At 42.3% G+C, this 13,703-nt stretch overlaps 1 protein-coding gene across 4 annotated transcripts in view; it reads right to left on the bottom strand.

Annotated features, from left to right (window-relative positions):
• The window catches only part of atad2b (ATPase family AAA domain containing 2B), a 55,611-nt gene that overhangs the window by 29,151 nt on the left and 12,757 nt on the right, over positions 1–13,703 (bottom strand). For all 4 annotated transcript variants that reach the window (XM_061704461.1, XM_061704463.1, XM_061704464.1 and 1 more), the window contains exons 20-24: positions 13,068–13,203; positions 10,221–10,414; positions 9,983–10,142; positions 4,595–4,717; positions 2,120–2,311 (exon numbers count right to left, since the gene is read on the bottom strand). In XM_061704461.1, the coding sequence (XP_061560445.1) occupies positions 2,120–2,311; positions 4,595–4,717; positions 9,983–10,142; positions 10,221–10,414; positions 13,068–13,203 (805 nt within the window). The remainder of the gene's footprint in view (positions 1–2,119; positions 2,312–4,594; positions 4,718–9,982; positions 10,143–10,220; positions 10,415–13,067; positions 13,204–13,703) is intronic.

Genomic DNA, 13,703 nt, shown 5'->3' with positions numbered 1-13,703 from the left:
TTGTAAGTGGACGAGTGGCAAGCAGAAGTGGAGAACCGCAAACATATTCCGTCCATTCAAGGTCTTCCCACGCATCTATCCATGGCAACCAGGTTTGTCCAGCCAGGATAAGTGCGTTTCACACCCGCTTCACAAATACATTTAGCCTTCAAAAAAGTGTTTGTGTAAATATTATGTGGCTCTCATCATCCCCATTGTCGCGGCTTGTTATATCGGAATTGTACAGGCCAATCTCGGTGCTTGACGAGAAGGGAGTAGTGGATTGTTGGTGGGGAGAAAAAAAAAAAAAAAAAAACATGTCAGATCAAGGTTTAGTGTGTGTCTGAAAAAGAGACAGACAAGCGCAATCTGGAGTCACTTCAAATCAAAATGGCAGATTTCTAGGCATTGCTTCTTGAGCCTTACGTGGATGTACTAATGATAGAAAAGACTACCAAATGCAAGTAAAACTGCCTATGGAGGTTGAATTTTAATTTATTTAAAAAATTATTAATGTTGCTATGTGAAAATGGCGTCAGGGGCGGAATTATCAAACTCCAATGTATTGGAGTTTTGTCTATCATGGGGCGTCGTCAAACGGCGTGGCCCGTACACAATGACAAAAACGCAAAATTGTGGCAATTTAGTGTGTCCGTCTGTTTAGAATAGATGGTTCATATTTAGTGAAAATTTCACTTTTTGAGCCTATCTGAAAATGGCCAAAATTACCCCAAATTCACACAATACAACTCAACCGTAGGCATGTCTAGATGAGTAGCTGGTGATTGATAGCGGATGTACAGTATTTCGTCAAGTGTTTCATGCCTGATTATCGGTCCAATTTGTGCGGGTCGCGCACAAATTGTGGTATGAAAATCAGACCTTTGCAGGACCCTTTCATTCCATGAGCATTGCTGAATTTTACCGGCTGCACTTTTTTGCCTGTCATGTCATTAGGCACAATCAGTGATCCATTAGTCTAATAGCTGCCCTACTGTGGAGTTCCAGGTGAGAACAGGATGCCAGTGTCACAAATTAATCACCCGACTAAGCTTAATTAATTGATGCTTCCGACGGAGGGTTTTAGTAATGACTCTGCACGACAAGCTTTTGAATTAATCTCATGATAGGATACTGATGTCCATATAAGACGGCAATATTGTGCCATTTTTCTGTACATCCACCCTATCATTAATAAAAATGAATATTTTTTTACAGGACCAGCGAGAATACAGTAAGGTGGTCAGCAGAGGCTCCATAGGGGTGCTCCGCATGGAAGACAAGCACCACCCTGAGTTCGGTAGAGGGACTACAGATGAAACTTGGCAGACTTGTCCATTTGTCGCCTACTGGAGGAAGCTAGCGGGTCTTTTGTGACTTTACATGCGAGCGGTTGAGGTAACATCCCCATTAGTTTGCCTCACACGTGCCACAGGTGGTCATGTAATGGCCCTGCGGTGTGGTCGTGTTCCGAGTGGTTAGGAGAGGGGAGGACCCTGCTAATGAGGCTGCTAGCTTCCATCGACTCCCCACAGTGTGGTGTGTGTGTGTGTGTGTGTGGTGTTATAAGGTGAAACAGCTGATCACTGTTAAGATACAAAAGGGAGGATTTATTTGTTTATAATGTTATGTATTATGTAACTAACTATATATCACACTGTACAGTTTTCTTGTCTATGTATTGCTTTGTTTGTTTCAGCTGCCTGATGTCAGGTCGGCATTGCAAATTGACTGTTCTCAAATGCCTTACCCAGATAAATAAAGGTTAAATTTAATAAAATAAATACATTGGTTTCCATTTCCATTGACTTTTTTAAAAGACATTTACTCCATAAAAATAACCACATTCAACGAGGGCTGTCATTTAAGAGACGAAGTGGACGCAAGATATAGACAAATGTTGTGTTGGGTTTTCTCGTTTTACAGCACTTAACTTCTTTATACAGTTGTATGACAAGTAATAATGGTTATAAAAAAAATATATATATATCTACGATGTGAAGAGTACCTTCGCCTCACCATTCAAGTAAAGGAAGCATTTCATTGATTTTACAACTTCATAATAACAGCCATCATCTCATTTTTACATTTGTCAGAGAATCAAAACTATCGCTTTTGTGTATTATCTTGCAGTACTCACTGCGAGGGCATGGTTTATTGTCGGTGGCCTCTCCCTGAGTGCTGGCCTTGCTCTGCTGTTCCGCGGCAGCTCGGCTCTTCCTGCTTCCGGAAGCACTCGGAGGAGTTGCTGCTGTTGTTGATGCTGCTGCTGCTGCCGCCGCCGCCGCCGCTGGTGTTGCTGCTGCTGCAGACTGAACTGGCGTCTGCTGGTCTGCAGATCCCAACAGAAGATTAGGTTAGGAAGTACACTACACGCATATATTGGTCTATATGCACAGGAGTGGCATTACATTAGTATCAATCAGGAGAGGGAAATGGGAAGAAGACTCATTTTGGCCCAATTGACCTCACAACGGCGGCGTCAAACAAAATGGCGGATGTCCTGTGCATTTGCGGGCATGGGTTCTTGAGGCTTTTTCGAGCATCCATCTTGATAAAGAAGTCTACTGAATTCTCTCGCTGGAAGAATTACTCATTTTGTTTTATTTAATCCTAATCCTTTATTGGAGGGGATGTATGGCAGTCTTATTTTAACCTGTACAACATTTGGGGATTTTAACAATAGGTGTAATTTATCCTGGACAATTTTGAGGTTGATTTACGGCAATTTTATTTTACCTTGCGCAACATGTTTGGGGGATTTACCGTAATCTTATTTTATCCTGTGCAACTTTAGCGGAATTTATGGTAGACTTATTAACCTCTATAACTTTGGAGAATTTACAGAAATTTTATTTTAACCTGTCAAACCTTTGAGGGATTTACAGTAGTCTTATCTTAACCTGTGCAACCTTTGGGGTTTATTCCAAGCTGCACAACCTTTGGGGATTTACCTATAGTCTTTTAACTTCTGCATCTTTTGCGAGTAACTTTGTTTTAACCAGTGCAACGTTTCAGGGATTTATGGTAGTCTTATTTTAAACAGCACAACTTTGGGGGGTTTTACAGGAGTCTTATTTAAATTGCGCACAGAATGGCAGTTTCAAATTTAACATCCAAATCTTGAGTCTAACAAGTGTGCACCTTGGTCTTCTAATTCACACTGACAGCTTGAGAATTAGAGGATATTAAAAACTGAGGTGGAGTCCGTCCATCGAAGCTCTTTGAATAACATCTTCATTTCTCATTTATTTTATCACCTCTCATTCACTTTCTCAAGTCAGACACGTCCCCAGACGCACCGCCAGAAATTCACTACTACCCTAGCATCATGCGAACAGCTCGTCTGATTGATAGCTTTATAAGAGGACCTTGACTGAAGGATGAAATATTTAATAGTGCTGCGTTCCTTTTCTTTGAGGCTGACCTCAGGCTCTTGCAATATTCACGGTGTATCATGTGCGTCAAGTTGACAAAAAGGCTATAATCAAACACGACAAGAGTACACACTTACAGTCGGATGTGGTGCAATCACAGCTTTGGGGCTCAAGTAGGTAGTCAGTAGAACGTCAAGGTTATGTATAGTGCAGTTCAGGAAAACAATCTGAAGGTTGAGGTCCGGAACATCATCATCAACATACAATGCTCACCGGTCTGCTGTCTTGCATACACCCACTCGCACCCTTCGCAAAGACCCCAACAGTTGCAGTTTAAAATAACACTCCTGCAAATTGCCTAAAGGTTGCACACTACCATAAGTTGCACAGGTTACAATAAAACTACCATAACAACTACCAAAAGTTAAGCACACTGTTAATGTTAAAATTGAGTATAATGTTAAAGTGGCTTACCACAGAACTAAATAGACCTTTTAGGAATTTGACCTCTGCTTTGTTTTTGATAGACACTTGGGCCTAGTACACTAACTTATTTTAATGTTGGTCATGAAGGTGGTACTCGGAGAGCCAAGTAATTTTTTAGGTCGTACTTGATGTTTGAGAACCACTGGTATAGATTAACTACAGGTGTAGATTAACTACAGTTACTATGTACAAACAAAGAAGAAAAAAAGCTGAAATCCTAATGTTAACATTGACTTACATAGCCACACTGACTTGGAGAGGGCATCCTAAGACGCTTTAAAAATTTAAATATATTCACTTTGTGGCTAGCATATATACAGTTAGCGTGAACCCGTGTTATACTGTTGCCTCGTCAACAGGAATATTTGCATATCATTATATGCCTCACCGCTTTAATATTTGACGGCATTCATTAAAAAAGAAAAATAAATCCTCGTGTGCATCATTTAGCATCTACTTGATCACGCCTAATCGGACTAGAATCTGCTACCGAAGCAAAAACAGAGGCCTTGAAGTCATGCACTGGAAGAAATTTCAGTTTGGCACACCTATCTTTGGGCAGTTTCGCCCATTCCTCTTTGTCTTATTCCATTTTGTAAAAAGGTCATAACATGGAAATGTGAAGCACTGAATACTTTCTGGATGCACTATATGACAGGACTTTCATACACCAAGGAGCCCCCTTTATTAGAAGGTCTGTCTTCGATCTTTGGTATTCACAGTATAAAAAGCAAAAATGTCAAGTTTCTTACCCTTCTTCCTGCGGGCCTCCTTGATGTCCTCGCACATGCGATCGAACTCTGGGTCGAGCTCTGAGGCGAAGATGGCGTGCGCTGTGTCCTTGAGGCTGCATGCTCGGTGCCTGATCACCTTGTCTGGAAACCAGAGAGAAAAATATTCATCTCCACATTTAGTACACTAGTCCTAGGGACGGAACCCTGACACAAAGAGCGAATAACTGAGTTGACGGATTGTGTTGCTGCACCGTTTGTGTTCCAATAACAAGTGTTGTTAAGGTTTATAACTACCGTGCTAGTTCTGCTAGCCCTTCTATGCCATTACGAAATTTCGCAAGACAATGTTATGTGGTGTGGTTAAATACAAAACATATTTCTTGTCGTTTTATGTTTAGTTTTACACTAATCTTCAACAGGGCGTGTGAAATAACAGCAAGCATATTTGACCTCTATTTTTGAAAAACTGTTTGCCATCTGCTGAACTACACATGGCACACTCAGGGAGAGCAGAATAGACATGTTCGGCTTCTTTTCAGCACTCACTTTAAGTTAGAGAAAGAAAATTGGCAAAACTGAAACTACAAGCACAAAATACCAGTCATGCGCACTTTCACATTTTGCTGTGAAGCTCGCTGCTGAAATCTAGCAGTAGAATGCCTGAAGCTCACTCGTATGTTAAATATTTGCTCACGCCATAAAGCCAAATACTGGCCAAGCGGCTGCTCATAACTCAAAAACTCTCACTCATAGGTCAAGCTACCACTGTACAGTGTTCTGCCTGCAGCAAGTAACGAAAATCCACATGGGATTGACAACCCTCGCCCACCCCAAAAGGTCTACCATTGCTTATAGTTGCCACAAGATGGTGGCAAAGCACTACATGAAGCCCCTCAACTCGCCACAACATACATTGGACCCCCGCATATTTGCTGTTTGGCACTCAGATTCATCTATTTGCTGATCTTTTTTCAAACTTTTCTCCATTTACCCCCCCCCCCCCATTTTTTCTCTTTTTTTTCCCATGGGGGGGCACTGTAGTTCCTTAGCACCTAGATGCCACAAGATTGCGCCAAAAGCAGTACTTTGGGCTGAGCACAATAAGAGCGACCTGGTAGGTTTTTCAGAAAATAACGGAAGATTGATTCCACAAAACAAGCAGCAAATAGATGAATCCGTGAGCAGCGAATCACAACACAAAACTCTTCCATTGACATCATTACTGTACTACTTTCCAATTTAGACGGGACTTTTGTGGCATCTTCAGGACTTTCAGAAAACAAAAAAGGCAAAAATGTTTTTCAGTGAATATTTGAGGATTGGTTCCACAGGGGAGGGGAAAACAAAAATGTAATTTTTTTTTTTTTTAAAAGGTAAACCATGAATATGTGTGTGGATTTACTGTGTCTGGAAGAACAACAAATTATTGACTTCCTCTTTTTTGCGTTCTCCAGCACACCAAGTCTCTGTGATGTCCCCGGGCATCATTAATCCCCTATTTTGTGTGACTGAAGGGTCGCGCTGAAGAGTTGAGGCTAAAAGCGTATCCACTGTAAACAGGCTGCCTCTCATTACAGGCAGGCGGAGGCACGGAGCAGCGGCAGAGGGTGGGGGTTTGCAATCTGCCAGCATTTGTCTAATTGCGTAATGGTGATAGAGGCAGCGTGTGTGTGTAGACCCACATTATATATATATATGTATATGAATAATAACAATAATAATAATAAATTAAATAAATATTTTTTTTAAAAGGCCTTTCGGAGGCTTGTAATGACAGCTGCCCTGCTGGGAGCTCATCTGCTTTAAGTCTCTTTCTACTACTACTCACCAGCACTTCTGCTTTGCTTCATAGTGAAAAAGCTTCACGTTGATGTATTAGTGACACATTGTGCTTTAATTGGACAATCCCACTTAAAATGGGCTATATTTTGTGGTTGTCGTGAAACGCTACATTTACAGTAAAAATTTGAAACTCTACTATAGTCATACCTTGCCCTATCCTCGTTTCATATTGCTGATTTTTCGCTATAGCGTGGGATTTTACTGTGATAATTTTTCCACAGGGACTAATGTTATTAGTAATGAGTACGAGTTAGGTGGAACGAGTGCATAAAAGACGGAATGCCCAAAATTTGGGATGATCCATTTTCTACCGCTTATCCGAGGTCGGGTCGCGGGGGCAGTAACTTTAGCAGGGACGCCCAGACTTCCCTCTCCCCAGCCACTTCATCCAGCTCTTCCGGGGGGATCCCGAGGCGTTCCCAGGCCAGCCGAAGGACGTAGTCTCTCCAGCGTGTCCTGGGTCTTCCCCGGGGTCTCCTCCCGGTGGGACGTGCCCGGAACACCTCACCGGGGAGGCGTCCGGGAGGCATCCCAATCAGATGCCCCAGCCACCTCATCTGACTCCTTTCGATGTGGAGGAGCAGTGGCTCTACTCTTGAGATCCTCCTGGATGACCGAGCTTTTCACCCTCTCTCTGAGAGCCCGGACACCCTGCGGAGGAAACTCATTTCGGCCGCTTGTATCCGGGATCTTGTTCTTACGGTCACAACCCACAGCTTGTGACCATAGGTGAGGGTAGGAACGTAGATCGACCGGTAAATCGAGAGCTTCGCCTTTCAGCTTAGCTCCTTTACCACAACGGATCGATACAAAGTCCGCATCACTGCAGACGCCGCACCGATCCGCCTGTCAATCTCCCGTTCCATTCTTCCGTCACTCGTGAACAAGACCCCAAGATATTTGAACTCCTCCACTTGGGGCAGGATCTCACCCCCGACCTGGAGAGGGCACGCCACCCTTTTGCGACTGAGGACCATGGTCTCAGATTTGGAGGTGCTGATTCTCATCACAGCCGCTTCACACTCAGCTGCGAACTGCTCCAGTGAGAGTTGGAGGTCACAGCTTGAGGAGGCCAACAGAACCACATCATCTGCAAATAGCAGAGATGCAATTGAGGCCACCAAACCGGACCCTCTCTACGCCTCGGCTGCGCCTTGAAATTCTGTCCAAAGAAATTATGAACAGAATTGGTGACAAAGGGCAGCCTTGGCAGAGTTCAACCCTCACCGGAAATGAGTCCGACTTAACCTGAGCAAGGGAAACCTGAGTCCATTTTTTTGTCGTCATCATAAGGGGTCTTTGAGCCGTGCTTTGTCTGATCCCTCACCTAGGACCTGTTTGTCATGGGTGACCCTGCCAGGGGCATAAAGCCCCAGACAACTTAGCTCCTAGGATCATTGGGACACACAAACCCCTCTACCACGATAAGGTGACAGCTCAAGGAGGGGAGTTTGGGATGACTCACACTTAAAGAAGGCAATACAGAACTGGCTTACACAACTGCACCTCTATGGTAAAGTAACATTAGCTAATTTAATACAGCCACCCACCACCAGTTAAGATTGAATTGTAATCCCGCCACAAGTGGTCATACACAGCCGCCGGTGCACTTTCAATCACGTTATTGAACAAACAGTGACAAAATAAACAGGTAAGACGCACAATCATACACTAGCTGCACAGCCACAACTAACCCACTATTTAACAAGACTTCAATATTTATTTAAATAATGCTTACTGTAACCACCATTGCCGCCCCCTACAGGACTGGAGTGGTAACTCAGTCAGGCAGACTTGGAGGTACATATAGGAGCCTCTTCAGCAAAACATTTTTCTCATTTCGACACAGGAGAAACAGACCACCAACGAGCTAATAATGACATCCGCAGCATAATCGGAGGCATAATTGTGCTGCGACTGGGCCACAGTACGCAGAATGGAGGTTTGGTTTGTCTTCTTTATTAAACAGTTTAATTGCATTTTCTCCCTTTTAATGTGTCTTTGGTTGATATCCCGGCGTGCAGACAAATGACGGTACGATTTATTCATTTGGCCCAGTAGAAAACTGCTTCCCATTAAGCATCGCGCGCGAGGCAAGAATTAAAATACGCGCTGTACGCTGCTTTCACTTCATATCATTCTGTTCCACCGCTATCACTAATGTTCTCTTTAAGCCGGCATGGACATTTTTCACCAGCGTACACAAAATATGGATGGATGTGTACGCAAACAACAGGCCTCTTTCAATGTTTGTGCATTTGTCTTCTGTGATGTTCCGCGGACTCAAGACGGAAAGAATGGGGGTTGTGGGAATCAATTCTGGCTCCGAGACAAGAGGAGAGATTAAATTTTCATGCATATGCAAGCCTTCCTCATTTTCTATATAGCAAGCAGGGAAGTGACTTTCTTCATTTGAATTTCCGACGGGTACAAAAGGCGCTGGGAGCTTTTGTAATTACCAAGCCTTTCGGCTCACTTAATAAGTCATTAGATTTTTTTTAAAGTTTTTTTTTTTTGTTTATTCACTCAATCACTAATGGAGCACAACAGAACTACAGAAACAAACCGTCAGACTGATTAGGGAAAGCAGTGTGTATTTTACGGTTGTGAATAACATCATTTTTAGAGCTAATTCAATGGTACGGTATAGAAATGTCACCTCATTTTAAAAATGTTGGATAAAACGTGACATATTACAATATTTTCAAACCGAAAAACAAAATTGGTAATTTAAGCAATATTGGTAATAATTTCACTACAGGGTGCATTATTTACAATTTTTTTATATTTTCAGAACCTTCTTTAATTCATTTTGGAAAACAACTGAACAAAGTCAATTCAACTTTGCATAGCTAATGCCATGTTGACTCAACAGCGTCTCTGCGGGTGGCAGAGCATACTGCATTTTGCCTTGAAGACACCATTCATCAATAATTCATTTTTGCAGGATCAACAGGATTCATAATCACTAATTAATCTATTGTTAAGAATGTCCAAATGGCAGTTGTAGAAAAAAAAATATTACATTTACTTGTGGAATGTTTTTATATACAGTATACATATATTTCTAACAAATGTAATTGTATTTTGAATTTAGTAGCTCTGCATTACACTTATCACTTTCATTACCTCTTAGAAATGTGGAAGAGATTACAGGTTCATCTCAATAAAATAAAATATCTTGGAAAACGTCGCTACACACTGAAGTGAATTTTATCATTTTGATAACTACAGCTACACCTTACAGCTAAGGAAACCTCAAAATTCATCACCTCAAGGAATTAGAATATTACATAAGAAACAAAATTATTTTAATATATAAATTGCCCTTCTGAAATACACTGCATGTTATGTGTTAATTATTTTCATCTTTATTTTTTTTAAATTCAACTACTGAACTAAATAGGCTTTTATACCATTTAAAATTTTTAGATGCACATGCACATGTATTTCCATTACTTCTTTTGGTGGGGAAATGTGACTGAATCCGGAGCTTTGTTACAATGTAAATATCAGCATATGTCTTGTTTGAACATATGGATGTGATCATGTAGTTCGTCTTACCCCCAGGATCCTTGTCGGGATTATACTCGAGCGCGTTGCTGCAGATGAGGTCGATGTCCACCAGAAAGTCTTTGGCCGTCAGGTACTGGTGCTTATCAATCTTGGTCATGACGGTGGACAGGTCCATGGGCTGTCCAATCACCTCCAAGTAGTCCGACACCTGACAGATGCACAACATAATCAGTTGGATTGCGAAATTTTTTAAAAATAAATATCACGTTTTTGTCGTCGTCCTCACCTCCTCGATATCTACAGGCTTGCTGAAGATGTTGAAGCGTTTGTCAGTGGCCAGCCGCTTGGTCACATCCCTGAGAAAGAGCCGTAGCTCCCGTAGCGTGTTTTCCTCCTGCTCAGCCAGGCGACGCTGCTCCTCAGCAGACAGCACCCTGGGGCCTGGGGCCTCGGCCACAGGAAGAACCTCCTCGCACCGGTCTACAGACAGCAAAAATAGTAAACATCTCTTAATAAGGCGGCAAAGCTGGGACCGATGAGGTGAAAATTTATCAAAAGGAAAAACAGATACCAAACAGACAGTGTGTGAGGTGCCTAAACTTGTCCGACTTCAAACATGTTGGCATTTCTCTCCCTCATCATAATCGACGCGACAAGCTGCAATTCACCGCTTATTCTTTAAAATCAAAAGCTGTGCTGAACTCAAATCCAAACCGTTGCAACGCCACCATTGACAGGGATCTGTTAGTAATTAGTGGTTTACAAACCTGAATTTTACAGACAAGCTGTGCAAGACCCACTTCCATGCATAAGCGTTGAAAAACATTTGACGAATATATACGTCTGGGGCAGTAACGATTGGATTCCAGTTGACGAATAAACGTCCACTGCAATGAATTAGTTAAAAATGTGAATATTTTTTTCCATTCAATTTTCATTTCATTCATAAAATAATAAACTTGATATTTGTTTTTTTTTTTTAATTGAAAATGCCTGCGATTGGCTGGCAACCAGTTCAGGGTGTACCCCGCCTCCTGCCCGATGATAGCTGGGATAGGCTCCAGCACGCCCGCAACCCTAGTGAGGAGAAGCGGCTCAGAAAATGGATGGCTGGATGGAAGTTGAAAATGTCATGATTTTATAATTTTACCATACGTTCAATTTTTTTCCACATCTTCTACAAATGGCCTGATCCTTCTATATGTTTTAAAAATCAAACGTGCCCCTTGAGTACAAAGGTTTGCCCACCCCTGGCCTAAATAAATGAGTGTAGTGTTGGCGCAAAGTAAGAAAAAGCCAATGTCCGCTGCCCATGCTCCATCTATAGGCCGATGAGGCATGGTTAGAAAGCCCCAGTGGCTCCTCGCCTCTCTTCCATCACGAGGGTTCCATGACTCTAATTAGGGATAATAGCTCTGGCACTCACACGCGGCTTCTTCTCCATGCGTTTTTTTTTTTCCTGCTGGAAGGCAGATCCCCGAAGCGTGTCGCAGAGGACTCCAGCCTTGTATCAATGAGGAAGGCGAGGACGGGGGTCCATATTACGCTTGAACGAAGGAGTTGGGCAGTGGTAGAGTACAGATTAACACAGGATGTGATGGGGGATATTACGGAGCGGAGGGGAAACAAATTTTAACCCGGGAAACATTTACATCCGCGCATATCTACCAGCCACGTAATACACCTCGCGGACCAAATATTTAGCTCTCACATATGCAAACAGAATATGAATGAGGCTTACGCTTACACACACATTTGGCTCAGTGTGGTGCTTCTCTGCTTGGTGCTGAAAGGTACATATTTGAAGTTTGAAGAAGCAAAGAAACCCACACAGACCAACACTGCCCTCTAGAGCCGGTCGGTGTCAGGGGCCAGAATCCAAATAGTTTTTGTCTGGGCCAGAATCCAAATAGTTTTTGTCTGCATCCAGATGTGCCTAAAAATTGTGAAATTCAGAATTGTACCACATTTTCTGGGAAAAAAAAGGCCTCTGTTGCGTGAAACTTTAGTTTGAAAGATCTCTGATCAGAAAGCATCGTAAGGACAGACTCTGGGTGCCAGTTTTGTTTTTTTCTGTGGCTTCAAGTAAGCATCTGTCACACAACGTATGAATAAGTGTCTTATTGCTTACCATTTTACTATAAGAAGTGGTTAATACACACATGCAACACCAAAAATCAAAAAAATGTAAGTGTTAAATTGGGTTTAAGATACCATGTAAATTAAGAAATATTTTAAAAGAGTTGAAATAAATAATAAAATCAATGAATGAATAGTAATGAATAATGTATTGAAATCTATTTGAAATAAAAGAATAATCCTTTTTTTTAACTACATTAAGATATTTTCTTGAGGAGAGTTAAGGGTGAATAACACCCACAAGAGTAATAGGAAGGTTGAAACATTGCCTGTTCAGTAAACAAAGGGTTCATGATGGTAGTAGTTTGGCCATCTAACTGATTATTTTAGGATGATTTCCTATGGGAATAATATCTATACAGTGAAACCTCCAAGTTAAAGGATACCGGATGAAACGGACAGAAAATAAGGTCCATAATAGTATTCTGTTATTGCTCAAACCGCCTTTGGCAAAGTCTGTTAGTTCAAGAATTGGTTGCTGTTGTTTATCGGCGCTGTCGCGCAAGCAATAGGCAGAGACTGGGACACGTACTTCCGGGTTGTGCCGTTGTCATCAAGAGACCTACAGTATGAAGACTAGATTCGGCTAAAAGACGTATTTATGTGGCGTCCATGTTGGCAGGGGGATGTTCCCATCGAAGGCACTGAATTGACATTAGCTTAGCGTCGCCTTAAGCACGCAGCTTGCATGTCTACCTTTTCACATCACATCTATGGCTGTTGTTTACTGGATCGAGCAAGTGCTTGTCATGTAGTACTGTACAGTACATCGTGTAGACATCTTCTTTTGGTACAGTATACAGTCCTTTTTTTTGTCAAGCCCTTCTCTATGGCGCCCAATCGTATCGGAGAAGGGAAAAGGAAGCGTGTTAATCTCCTGGCTCATGATGAATGAGACTAGACTCGGTCCCACAACAACTATCGTCCACAGGCACGCCATATCATCCACTGTACAAGCAAATGGACAGGTGTCCCCATATTTATGTCAAAGTACCTGTATTCCTGAGGCGCGGCGGAGCTCTGGCCACTTGGACCAGCAGCAAGTCGGAGAAAAAGCTCCTCCGTTCTCCTTCGCCCGGAGGCTGGACCGTGACCACCTCCCCGTAGGACTTCTGGAACATACTCCTCACCTAGAGAGAGAAAAAAAAATCTACATTCAATCATTTTTACTAGCAATAAAATCCCAGCAGCTGCATTTCAACCGGTCGCTGCTGTGCTTGGGAGTTAAGGCTGCACACCCTTTTGTAACCATTTTGCTGACAGACCTTCTTCCTCTCTCACATCAATCCTTTCTCTTGTCTCTTAATGCATTTGAATTGCTTCTCGGTCTTTCTGGAATATTTCCTTAGACAAGAGTGGGTAATCATTTTTAAAAATGAAGGAGAAACAGGGGTAAATTTGCAGGGAATGATGTAGCTGCTCAGAGGAAAGTGAGTGATGAGGCTGGCTATTGCTCATGGTGATAAAGTCTGCAGAATGCAGACACATGGAAGAGTTGAATAATGCATGACGATGTGTAATTTAACACCTGTTCTACTGGCGTGACACCAATGATATCTGGATTAATAGGGAGACTAAGTGTCTTAAGTGTCATCATGAGTAATACTGGACTACTGTGGTTTTGGAATGG

This window comes from Phycodurus eques, chromosome 18 (genome assembly GCF_024500275.1).
Source record: "Phycodurus eques isolate BA_2022a chromosome 18, UOR_Pequ_1.1, whole genome shotgun sequence".
Taxonomy (NCBI): domain Eukaryota; kingdom Metazoa; phylum Chordata; class Actinopteri; order Syngnathiformes; family Syngnathidae; genus Phycodurus; species Phycodurus eques.
The sequence above is the reverse complement of the archived record's forward strand: the minus strand, read 5'-3'. Positions and strand labels throughout refer to the sequence as shown.